Source organism: Oncorhynchus kisutch, linkage group LG5 (assembly GCF_002021735.2).
Source record: "Oncorhynchus kisutch isolate 150728-3 linkage group LG5, Okis_V2, whole genome shotgun sequence".
NCBI classification, from domain to species: domain Eukaryota; kingdom Metazoa; phylum Chordata; class Actinopteri; order Salmoniformes; family Salmonidae; genus Oncorhynchus; species Oncorhynchus kisutch.
This window is the reverse complement of record NC_034178.2, coordinates 20,880,579-20,893,697: the sequence shown is the minus strand read 5'-3', so window position 1 is coordinate 20,893,697 and position 13,119 is coordinate 20,880,579. Positions and strand designations below refer to the sequence as shown.

Genomic DNA, 13,119 nt, shown 5'->3' with positions numbered 1-13,119 from the left:
CCTTCATTGGTTCGCATACTGTTGTAGGAGACCTTCCAGGGGTTTAATTAAGCTCGAGAAATAGCTCAATTTGAGATAAAAGCAAAGGTTTCTTCTAAAAGGAGTAGTGCCACCAAGGGCGATAATTAGGCTATGTATTTGGTATAAGCAGTTTCATTTTAAGCTGAGAATGATCTTAAATGACTATAGCTTGGTAAATCACACTCCATGAGAAGTGGCAGAAATCCATTGTCTAGGAAAAAGTAGTCTATATTGTGAGAAGGTCTTATAAACTGTTAAGAAAAAAAAGGAAAAATTAATAAATACACCCTAGCTGTGAGATTGCAGAAACCAATTTGGTGCATAAATGTTAGCCAACATTCTTCCTACTACAATAATGAAACTGCCTGCTGAGTCTGCCTCTACACTTGACTTTGCGAATGGTATGTTTTTACTAATTAAAATGGCTGCTTCTCTAGTTTTAAAATTATGATTGACCGATACATCCTTTTAAACTAGAGTGGTCGAAAATGCAGAGCTGTGTCTCCTGAAGGCAATATCTACTTTAAGATGATTTAAATGAGAAATAAGCCTTTTACGTTTCACTGTGTGACTTAAAGATGTAATATTCCAGCTAGCAAAAGTGACTGCGCAACCAGCTGTTCCTCTCATGATATTAGGCCTAGCCATATAAAGACAGGTGGGAAAGGGAGATGTCAGTTTACAATAACTACTCAATTAAAATAAATGCCAAAAATAGCACACAAAAAACTTGCAGAATAAAGAAACAATACTCAAGTCTGGTATGAAAAAGAAAACTCACCCGTCACCTAATAGAACAAAGTAACCGCTAATCCCCACGCAAAGATATCCAAACAATGTGCTTGAAGTAGGGAACACTAAACCTATCAAATAGAGAGCCCTGCTGAAAGTGTGAAGTATATAAAACAAGTTGAGCATAATAAATACTTATTTACAACCCAAAACTATAAATCACCTTACAGCAATAAGTTAACAGCAACGTCTTTAAAGAAATTAGGTAAACTAATAATAGAACTGTGCTTCATATACCCTGTATTCAGTCGCATGTGCAAATAGTTGTCATTTTAGCACGTAAACATCACAAGTTCCTATGATGAACACTTTCGGGAAAAGCTGGGATACCATCCAATGGTGTTATGATAAAATTCAAAATACAAGGGGTGATTTTATAATTCAGCTAACGTTCACTAGTTGGAAGAACATCTGACCAGGGGCGATAGGTAAAATGGATGGCCCGTTTGATTTATTTCAGTTTGGGTTAGCTAGCCAACTAAATCCTGTTGGTTCAACAGCAAATTGGCTAACTTTAACTATGTGAAGCTAGCCACAATATCGATTAGCCACACTAGTGGAATTTGCGGCTTGCCTTCAAAATAAAAATGTCCCTCGCCGAAAGTGATGGAAACAGATACAAATAATGGAATAAGTTGACAATGTTATTAATGCAACAAAAGACAATAGGTTAATAATAAAAAATATAATCTGATGAAATCGCACGGGGGGGGGGATGTATCAGACTTCAGAATTGCATTGGGGGGGCATACTTATTTCTCACTGTACAGCCCTACCTATGGATTGTGGAGCCATGAAATGTATCATTATATTCAGTGACACCCACTGAACACTACTATGAAGTGTTTACACAGAGAAATCAGATCAAGAATGACCTGTGCAACATAGTAGGGAGTTGTAGTTTCCAACAGGCGAAAATTCTACAGTTGTGTAGAAGACGTGGTAAAATCACTACAATGACAGTAATCAATTGCGTGCCTACTTGTCCATTCTGTTTCTTTTACACCTGCTACCTAAAAGAGAGACTGTTGAGAAGGATAGAAAAGTTGCTTCATGAGTTAGTGGCAAGAAAAAGTGTGTGAACCCTTTGAAAATACCTGGATTTCTGCATAAATTGGTCATACAATTTGATAGTCACAATAGACAGTCTGCTTAAACTAATAACACACAATTATACGTTTTCATGTCTTAATTGAACACACCGTATAAACATTCACAGTGCAGGGTGGGAAAAGTATGTGAACCCTTCGATTTAATAACTGGTTGACCCTCCTTTGGCAGCAATAACCTCAACCAAACATTTTCTGTAGTTGTGGATCAGACCTACACAACGGTCCGGAGGAATTTTGGACCATTCTTATTTAAAAAACTGTTTCAGTCCAGCAATATTCTTGGGATGTCTGGTGTAAACTGCTCTCGAGGTCATGCCACAGCATCTCAAATCAGGTTGAGGTCAGGACTCCAGAAGGTGTATTTTCTTCTGTTGAAGCCATTCTGTTGTTGATTCCCTTGTGTGTTTTGAGTCGATGTCCTGTTGCGTCACCCAACTTCTGTTGCGCTTCAATTGGAGAGTTAGCCTAACATTCTCCTGCAAAATGTATAAATGACTTCAAGTTTTCCGTCGATGATAGCAAGCTGTCCAGGCCCTGAGGCAGCAAAGCAGCCCCAAACCATGATGCTCCCTTCACCATACTTTACAGTTGGGATGAGGTTTTGATGTTGGTTTGTGTTCTTTCCAAACAACTCAACTGTAGTTTCATCTGTCCACAGAAAATTTTGCCAGTGGCGCTGTGAAACATCCAGGTGCACTTCAGCTAACTTCAGACGTGCAGCAATGATCTTTTTTGGACAGCAGTGGCTTCTTCCACAGTGTACTCCCATGAACACCATTATTGTTTAGTGTTTCACATATAGTAGACTCGTCAGAGATGTTAGCATGTTGCAGAGATTTCTGTAAGTCTTTAGCTGACACTCCAGAATTCTTCTGTATAAAAAGACACCTGTCCACAACCTCAAACAGTCACACTCCAAACTCCACTATGGCCAAGACCAAAGAGCTGTCAAAGGACACCAGAAACAAAATTCTAGACATGCACCAGGGTGGGAAGACTGAATCTGCAATAGATAAGCATTTTGGTTTTAAGAAATCAACTGTGGGAGCAATTATTAGGAAATGGAAAACATACAAGACCACTGATAATCTCCCTCGATCTGGGGCTCCACGCAAGATCTCACCTTGTGTGGTCAGAATGATCACAAGAACAGTGAGCAAAAATCCCAGAACCACACGGGGGGACCTAGTGAATGACTTGCAGAGAGCTAAGACCAAAGTAACAAAGCCTACCATCAGTAACACACTACACCGCCAGGGACTCAAATCCTGCAGTGCCAGACGTGTCCCCCTTGCTTAAGCCAGTACATGTCCAGGCCCGTCTGAAGTTTGCTAGAGAGCATTTGAATGATCCAGAAGAAGATTGGGAGAATGTCATATGGTCAGATGAAACCAAAATATAACTTTTTGGTAAAAACTCAACTCGTCGTGTTTGGAGGAGAAAGAATGCTGAGTCGCATCCAAAGAACACCATACCTACTGTGAAGCATGGGGGTGGAAACATCATGCTTTGGGGCTGTTTTTCTACAAAGGGACCAGGACGACTGATCCGTGTAAAGGAACGAATGAATGGGGCCATGCATCTTGAGATTTTGAATGAAAACCTCCTTCCATCAGCAAGGGCATTGAAGATGAAACGTGGCTGGGTCTTTCAGCATGACAATGATCCCAAACACACCGCCCGGGCAACGAAGGAGTGGCTTCGTAAGAAGCATTTCGAGGTCCTGGAGTGGCCTAGCCAGTCTCCAGATCTCAACCCCATAGAAAATCTTTGGAGGGAGTTTAAAACCTGTTATGGCTGCTGTCCCTGTACAGGGATCAACATCAGGGGAAATTTCAGAGTGACAACTAAAAATACAATTTCGTAACATTAAACATTCTTGAAAATGCAAGTGTCTTACACCCTTCAAAATATTAGAATCTTGGTAATCAAACTACGTTTTCCAATTTAAAATAGCTATTACAGAGAACAAATCCCATGCTTTTGTTTGAGAAGAGCAATCAAGAACAGAAACATTCTGACATGACAGTTTTTACACATTTACATCTGAAGGTAAAATTATGACTTACATTCTGATATCTTGCTCTTATTTCTCTTCCTGAGTATCCCATTGATCAAATGAACTGCCATTTTTTTTATAAAATCAATTTTTTATAGCCTAAATCTAAACATTTTGTAAACTATTTGTGCAGTGAATTCCATCTCTATCAATTTCTTACGGAGCATTCGGCGTGATTCGCCCCTGTAAACAATCGTTTACATAGTAATGGTGGGTGTCAGTGCATTCCTATGGATGTTTGCAACACAGTCAAACAACGTAGTTCTTTTTCCAGGGAGAATTGACCAACGTGAATTGATTTGACGACAACGAGCAATTACTCCCTTACGCACCAATAATTTTAGTGAAGCTTCAATGATTGACTGTATTTCTGCCCAATGACCACTGATCTTCTTGAAATCTAGCTGGGTAGATAGCCAATGAGCTGAGGTCTTTGTAATCACATGCGCAAGGAGCTCCGTTCTCGCCATTGACTGCAGATTCGTTGCAGTCGCACTTGTTACGCGCAGCTCTGTTTGGGAAGCAGTATTTTTTAGTGTTTTTTCAACGATTTCATTGAAGACATGGCTAAATCTAAGTCTAAGTATACAGATTTGCACCAGATTATAGAAGAGATTGATCGGCAAAGTGATACAGATTTATTTGAAGAATCTTTGAGTGAACATAGCTATCATTCGAAAGGAGGAGGCTTTTCTGCAAGGACAGGACGTACTTCTGGACTGGTAAGTGCTAATGCCGTTTTATGAAATATTATTATTTTTTTGCAATTTGCAATGAAATGTGTGATGAAATGTGTACGGTACACATTGGCTATAGTGTGTGTATGTGTACAACCCATAACCTGTTTGTTTGTTTGTGTGTGTTATATATATATATATATATATATATATTCCATGTCAGAGAGATATATACAGTGCCTTGCGAAAGTATTCGGCCCCCTTGAACTTTGCGACCTTTTGCCACATTTCAGGCTTCAAACATAAAGATATAAAACTGTATTTTTTTTGTAAAAAATCAACAACAAGTGGGACACAATCATGAAGTGGAACGACATTTATTGGATATTTCAAACTTTTTTAACAAATCAAAAACTGAAAAATTGGGCGTGCAAAATTATTCAGCCCCCTTAAGTTAATACTTTGTAGCGCCACCTTTTGCTGCGATTACAGCTGTAAGTCGCTTGGGGTATGTCTCTATCAGTTTTGCACATCGAGAGACTGACATTTTTTCCCATTCCTCCTTGCAAAACAGCTCGAGCTCAGTGAGGTTGGATGGAGAGCATTTTTGAACAGCAGTTTTCAGTTCTTTCCACAGATTCTCGATTGGATTCAGGTCTGGACTTTGACTTGGCCATTCTAACACCTGGATATGTTTATTTTTGAACCATTCCATTGTAGATTTTGCTTTATGTTTTGGATCATTGTCTTGTTGGAAGACAAATCTCCGTCCCAGTCTCAGGTCTTTTGCAGACTCCATCAGGTTTTCTTCCAGAATGGTCCTGTATTTGGCTCCATCCATCTTCCCATCAATTTTAACCATCTTCCCTGTCCCTGCTGAAGAAAAGCAGGCCCAAACCATGATGCTGCCACCACCATGTTTGACAGTGGGGATGGTGTGTTCAGGGTGATGAGCTGTGTTGCTTTTACGCCAAACTTAACGTTTTGCATTGTTGCCAAAAAGTTCAATTTTGGTTTCATCTGACCAGAGCACCTTCTTCCACATGTTTGGTGTGTCTCCCAGGTGGCTTGTGGCAAACTTTAAACAACACTTTTTATGGATATCTTTAAGAAATGGCTTTCTTCTTGCCACTCTTCCATAAAGGCCAGATTTGTGCAATATACAACTGATTGTTGTCCTATGGACAGAGTCTCCCACCTCAGCTGTAGATCTCTGCAGTTCATCCAGAGTGATCATGGGCCTCTTGGCTGCATCTCTGATCAGTCTTCTGCTTGTATGAGCTGAAAGTTTAGAGGGACGGCCAGGTCTTGGTAGATTTGCAGTGGTCTGATACTCCTTCCATTTCAATATTATCGCTTGCACAGTGCTCCTTGGGATGTTTAAAGCTTGGGAAATCTTTTTGTATCCAAATCCGGCTTTAAACTTCTTCACAACAGTATCTCGGACCTGCCTGGTGTGTTCCTTGTTCTTCATGATGCTCTCTGCGCTTTTAACGGACCTCTGAGACTATCACAGTGCAGGTGCATTTATACGGAGACTTGATTACACACAGGTGGATTGTATTTATCATCATTAGTCATTTAGGTCAACATTGGATCATTCAGAGATCCTCACTGAACTTCTGGAGAGAGTTTGCTGCACTGAAAGTAAAGGGGCTGAATAATTTTGCACGCCCAATTTTTCAGTTTTTGATTTGTTAAAAAAGTTTGAAATATCCAATAAATGTCGTTCCACTTCATGATTGTGTCCCACTTGTTGTTGATTCTTCACAAACAAATACAGTTTTATATATTTATGTTTGAAGCCTGAAATGTGACAAAAGGTCGCAAAGTTCAAGGGGGCCGAATACTTTCGCAAGGCACTGTATATATATATATATATATATATATATTCCATTTTTTATTCAAATGGCAAATGGAGTAGAATGGCAAATGGAGTAGAATGGCAAATGGCCACTGCTACTCCTCCCCATTACCATATGAAATACCCATTGGGGGAAGGCAGGCCCACATCAGTTGAATGGAACAGAACTTCACCTTAGTGACTGTTCCCTCTGCTCTATACAATACATATCTGATTATTTTATGTGATGATAAAAGGCTCATACAATACAAATATTTTGTTGTTTTCTTTCAGTGATAGCGACTCTGACTGGGAGGCCCCGGTGCCCAGGTGCCCATCCCCCACTGAAGCGGGTTCATCCAGCCAGACTCCTGCTGTCTCCGGCTCCACACCTACCCCCGCCCGGCCATCTAGAGGTGTGAAGACAGGAACAAAGAAGTGGAGGAAGGGAAGTGAGGAATGACTGTACCTCAGGGCCAAAAGGGCAAAGCATGGAGGCGTCGTTGTGTTCTTTGTCACATGACCATCACCTGCACCAGTTGTTCAGTTTGCCTCTGCTTTACAGCAGAAAGAGACTGCTATGGGACATGGCACAGGCAGCAAAAGATTGTGTAGAGGGCTTCTGAACGGTCTACCCCTGTTTTTTTTATATATATTTTTTCTAATATTTTTTAAAACATTTTTATAATTATTTTTGTGTGTTAGAATTGCTTTTTGATAAGTTGTATATAGTTATTTGCAATGTTGTATATAGTTATTTCACCAATTCGGCCACTTGGGTACATTTGGGCAACTTGTGTGGGACACCTGGGTGACTTCATGCTAAATGTCATGTAGCTCACCCATTCCTGAAGTTATCAGTCTGAAACTTTGCACACCTACAGCTGCCCCGCTTGTGTTATCCATCAAAATTATCTCCAGCATCCTATCTGACTGTGTGGCTATTCTAGTACATATGAAAGATGATGCTACAACAATTAAAAACGTATGCTCTTGCTTTCTCTTTTCTTCCACCAGATCTACTGTGTTATATTCTCCTACATTCAATTAACATTTCCACAAACTTCAGAATGTTTGCATTCAAATGATACCAAGAATATGCATATCCTTGCCTCTGGGGCTGAGCTACAGGCAGTTAGATTTGGGTATGTCTTCAGGCGGAAATTAAGAACAAAAGGTTGCAGCCATAACATGTTGCCCAGCAACAGCCCCAAAACATCACTGCTCTAGAAGAGATCTGCATGGAGGAATGGGCCAAAATACCAGCAACAGTGTGTGAAAACCTGGTGAAGACTTACAGAAAACATTTGACCTCTGTTATATACCCTTTGTTGGCAATGACAAAGTATTGAGATAACCTTGTGTTATTGACCAAATACTTATTTTCCACCATAATTTGCAAATAAATTCATAAAAAATGCTACAATGTGATTTTCTGGATTTTTTTCTCTCATTTTGTCTGTCATAGTTGAAGTGTACCCGTGAAGAAAATTACAGGCCTCTCATCTTATTAAGTGGGAGAACTTGCACAATTGGTGGCTGACTAAATACTTTTTCGCCCCACTGTACTTGGGTGCAAAGGAGCAAAATAAATAAAATAACAGCATGGGGATGAGGTAGTTGGGCTATTTACAGACGGGCTATGTACAGGTGCCGTGATCTGTGAGCTGCTCTGACAGCTGGTGCTTAAAGCTACTGAGGGAGATATGAGTCTCCAGCTTCAGTGATTTTTGCAGTTCGTTCCAGTCATTGGCAACAGAGAACTGGAAGGAAAGGCGGCCAAAGGAGGAATTGGCTTTGGGGGTGACCAGTGAAATATACCTGCTGGAGCGCGTGCTACGGGTGGGTGCTGCTATGGTGACCAGTGAGCTGAGATAAGGCGGGGCTTTACCTAGCAAAAACATAGATGACCTAGAGCCCAGTTCTCTGACGGTTAGGAGAATATTCCATCAACGTCCCACCAAACACAAACAGGACACAGTTGCCATGGCGATGAATATGAAGCGAGGGCCAGCCAACGAGGACATACAGGTCGCAGTGGTGTGGTATATGGGGCTTTGGTGACAAAACGGATGGCACTGTAATAGACTGCATCCAATTTGCTGATTAGAGTGTTGGAGGCTATTTTGTAAATGACATCGCCGAAGTCAAGGACCGGCAGGATAGTCAGTTTTACGAGGGTATGTTTGGCAGCATGAGTGAAGGATGCTTTGTTGCGAAATAGGAAGCCGGTTCTAGATTTCAATTTGGATTGGATTAATGTGAGACTGGAAGGAGAGTTTACAGTCTACCCAGACACCTAGGTATTTGTAGTTGTCCACATATTTTAAGTCAGAACCGTCCAGAGTAGTGATGTTGGACGAGCGGGCAGATGCGGGCAGCGTTCGGTTGAAGAGCATGGATTTATTATTTATTATGTATTACTTGCATGTAAGAGCAGTTGGAGGCCACTGAAGGAGTTGTATGGCATTGAAGCTTGTCTGGAGGGTTGTTGACACATTGTCCAAAGAAGGGCCAGAAGTATACAGAATGGTGTCGTCTGCGTAGAGGTGGTTCAGAGAATCACCAGCAGCACGTGCAACATCATTGATGTATACAGAGAAGAGCCGGCCTGAGGATTGAACCCTGTGGTACCCCCATAGACTGTCAGAGGTCCAGACAACAGACCCTCCAATTTGACACACTGAACTGTGTCTAAGAAGTACCCCCATAGAGACTGTCAGAGGTCCAGACAACAGACCCTCCAATTTGACACACTGAACTGTGTCTAAGAAGTAGTTGGTGAACCAGGTGATTGACATGGTCGAAAGCCTTGGCCAGGTCGATGAACACGGCTGCAAAGTAATGTCTCTTATCGATGGCGGTTATGATATAATTTAGGACCTTGAGTGTGACCAGCTCGGAAACCAGATTGCATAGCGGAGAGGGTACGTTGGGATTTAAAATGGCCGGTGATCTGTTTGTTAACTTGGCTTTCGAAAACCTTAGAAAAGGCAGGGTAGATATAGGTCTGTAGCAGTTTGGGTCTAGAGTGTCTCCCCCTTTGAAGAGGGGGTTGACAGCGGCAGCTTTCCAATCTTTAGGGATCTCTGACGATACGAAAGAGGTTGAACAGGCTAGTGATAGGGGCTGCAGAATTTTAGAGAGGGTCCAGATTGTCTAGCCCAGATGATTTGTAGTGGTCCAGATTTTGAAGTTCTTTCAAAACATCAGCTATCTGGATTTGGGTGAAGGAGAAATGAGGGAGGCTTGGGCAAGTTGCTGTGGGGGGTGCAGGATTGTTGACCGGGGTAGCGGTATCGCTGGGGTTATTCGATGCTAATGCAGTACACCACAGGTTGTTTTTATGCTGGTCAAGGGTAGTCAGGTCTGGAGTGAACCAAGGGCTATATCTGTTCCTGGTTCTAAATTTTTGAATGGGTTATGCTTATTTAAGATAGTGAGGAAAGCACTTTCAAAGAAAAGCCAATATCCTTCCAGGATACCCGGGCCAGGTCGATTAGAAAGGCCTGCTCGCTGAAGTATTTTAGGGAGCGTTTGACAGTGATGAGGGGTGGTCATTTGAACGCAGGCCATTACAGACGCAGGCAATGATCAGTGATCGCTGAGATCCTGGTTGAAGACAGAGGTATAATTGGAGGGCAGGTTGGTTAGGATGATATCTATGAGGGTACCCGTGTTTACGGATTTGGGGTAGTACCTGATAGGTTCATTGATCATTTGTGTGAGATTGAGGGCATCAAGCTTAGATTGTCAGATGGTCGGGGTGTTAAGCATGTCCACGTTTAGGTCACCTAAAAGCACGAACTCTGAAGGTAGATGGGGGGGCAATCAATTCACATATGGTGTCCAGGGCAAAGCTGGGGGCAGAAGGTGGTCTATAGCAAGCAGCAACGGTGAGAGACTGGTTTCTGGAAAGGTGGAATTTTAAAAGTAGAATCTCAAATTGTTTGGGCACAGACCTGGATAGTAAGACAGAACTCTGCAGGCAATCTCTGCAGTAGATTGCAATTCAGTTTTATCTTGTCGGAAGATGTTATAGGCATGGAAATTTCAGGGTTTTTGGTGGTCTTCCGAAACCAGGATTCAGACACGGCCAAACTCGTCTCATTGATTGGACTCCAGGTTATCTGACTCCTAGCTTTTGGCAAAGTCACTAGCCTAGGGGTTCACAATTTAAACAATCTGTGTAGGTTGTAAAAAAGTATGTCTTCATTATAGACAAGAAAAACTAATAACACACAAATTATTGTATTTAAGCACGCTACGTTTGTCTATTGTTGTGACCTAGATGGAGATCAGATCAAATTTGATGACCAATTTTAGCAGAAATCCAGGCAATTCCAAAGGGTTCACATACTTTGCCACTGTATCTCTAGCTGAAAATACATGATCTAAGTGATTGATTGTTGGTATTCAGAAGTCATTAAAAAGTATGCCTTATTTACATTATAGAACTCATAAAATTGTGATTTTTGTCAGACAGCAGCTCTATTAGAGATGATGACTTGTTATTAAATAATAAAGTCATAAAATAAAACAAATACAATATACACAATTGAAACGTTTCATGTATATTTCCGGAGGCAGGTAGCCTAGTGGTTACGAGCATTGTGCCAGTAACCGCTGGTTTTAATACCTGAGCAGACTAGGTGAAAAGTAAGTCGGTGCCCTTGAGAAAGGCAATTAACCCTAATTGTTCCTGTAAATTGCTCTGAATAAGTGCATGACACTTTTTTTTTTAAATGGGCAGTGACTTATCGCGGTACTTTTACTAATAGTTTTATTCTGTGTTACAGCTTCCAATATCATCAAAACCGAAATCCGTTTTTTTTTAAATAAACGAACCTATCTGAAAAAGCACCAATTGTTCAGCACTAACAGGGTGTCATTTAGACTGACACCCCATTTCATTCAGCCACAATCCATATATGTGCGATACATCCACAGTGCGAGTTAAAATTTGTCAAATTAACCAATTGTCTTCATTTAAAAATCACGTTAAACTTGTTTAACATCTTCTACTCCAAATATGGCACTATTCCACTATTTGTATCCGTTTCACTTCCCTTCAAATTAGGAACTTTTATTTTAAATGCGAACCGCAAATTCCACTATTGTGGCTAATCGTTAGTGGGTAGCTTCACATAGGTGCTAAAGGCAGTTAGCTAGCCTGTTACAAAGTACACCATTCATTTTGTCTACCCAAATAGTGACGAAGACGAGCCGTGACAACTTGGCAAATTCTAGTTAATAGCATGCTTGATAAATGATTGTTCTCACCAGATAAATGTGAAAGGGTTGAGTTCTACCTACTAAGAAAGGTATTTTATTGTAAATGCATCTTACCTTCATGTCGTTCATGATGATCTGGAAGAGCCCTCCCAGAGCGCTGCATTCCTTTTCAATACCCGCATCCATTTTCCAAATCGAACAACACTAGCTAGCTATAGTAGCTTTTAAATTCATTCGTTTATAAATATAGCTGTTGAGGGAAATCTCGGTGTAAAGTTTCAAAGGGATTGGCCCAAAGATATCTATAACTAAGTACTGTTAATGTTCTTGTAAAATAAATCCAAATTCCTGGAGGGAAACAATACGGTAGCTAGCAACGTGGAATATTATAATCCCGTCCGACTCGGTGTGTTTGGCTAGCTAGCTCGTTAACTAGCCAGCCAAGTTGATACACCTCCGAGTAAACATGGAATGGATGAATGTAGCTAGAATGGGAAATCCGTCCAATTGACCTGATTGTTGTATCCGAGCCTAGTATGCTATAGTTACACACAGTTACCACAGCCAATCCAAATACCTATAGGACCTTGGCAATGCAGCTGGCCAGAAATTCCGGAATATCTACCTGCTAACTAACAGTCCGTGATCAATGATTCCTTCAGTAGTCAGCAAATACAAACAAAAAGAAGCATATCTCTGTGTCCCATGAAAATAATTATGTTCGTGTCGAGTCATCTGTCCTCTTATGCGGTTTCAGTTTGTTGGTAAATTTGTGTCACCATGGGCTTTCACCCAGCCACGAGCCATACAATTATTCAATGAGAATCCACGTATCCTTTGAGTTTGCTGATGTGTGTTTCTGCCATTGAGCTATAATAAGGTTGCTAACACCACCGTGCGTGCTCCAAATGACATATTTCCCAAGATCCGCCTGGTACTTGGGTGGAGCAAGTAAGATTCGGATTTACAAGCATCACAAGAACATGGCTATTTTAATTCAATGTAAATGCTAATGTGATTAAAACATCACAATGAGGCCATTAATCTCTCTACAAAGAAATAAAATAAAAAATTAACCGCAATGCAGAGTTTATCAGACATCGTATGAAATGCAAAGGTAGGAAAATGTTGGGGTCAATGACATTTTAATAAACAAATGCATTTAAATGACCTATGAATTAAATGTCCTTATATGGAGGTGAACAAGATGACGTCAAAGTCTGTAAAGCCACTGGCGAAACTCCGGGAACGCTAGTGAAACAGACCAAACAGGACGGGGTTTGGGGTTTGAGAAGGCAACGAGAGAAGAGAAACATTCTCCCTTAGTTGTTCATTTTCTCAAAAGCTATACGCAGAACCTAGATTCGAGCAAATGTCTTA

The 13,119-nt window shown here is 40.9% G+C and overlaps 1 protein-coding gene across 6 annotated transcripts in view; it reads right to left on the bottom strand.

Annotated features, from left to right (window-relative positions):
* Positions 1-12,816, bottom strand: part of LOC109890755 (protein MTSS 2) — a 116,926-nt gene extending 104,110 nt beyond the window's left edge. Inside the window, exon 1 of one of the 6 annotated variants that reach the window (XM_031824655.1) lies at positions 11,854-12,816. In XM_031824655.1, the coding sequence (XP_031680515.1) occupies positions 11,854-11,925 (72 nt within the window). In that variant the 5' untranslated portion in view covers positions 11,926-12,816. The remainder of the gene's footprint in view (positions 1-11,853) is intronic. The other 5 variants (XM_031824654.1, XM_031824656.1, XM_031824657.1 and 2 more) reach the window with 5 other exon arrangements.
* Between the last annotated feature and the right edge of the window lie 303 nt (positions 12,817-13,119).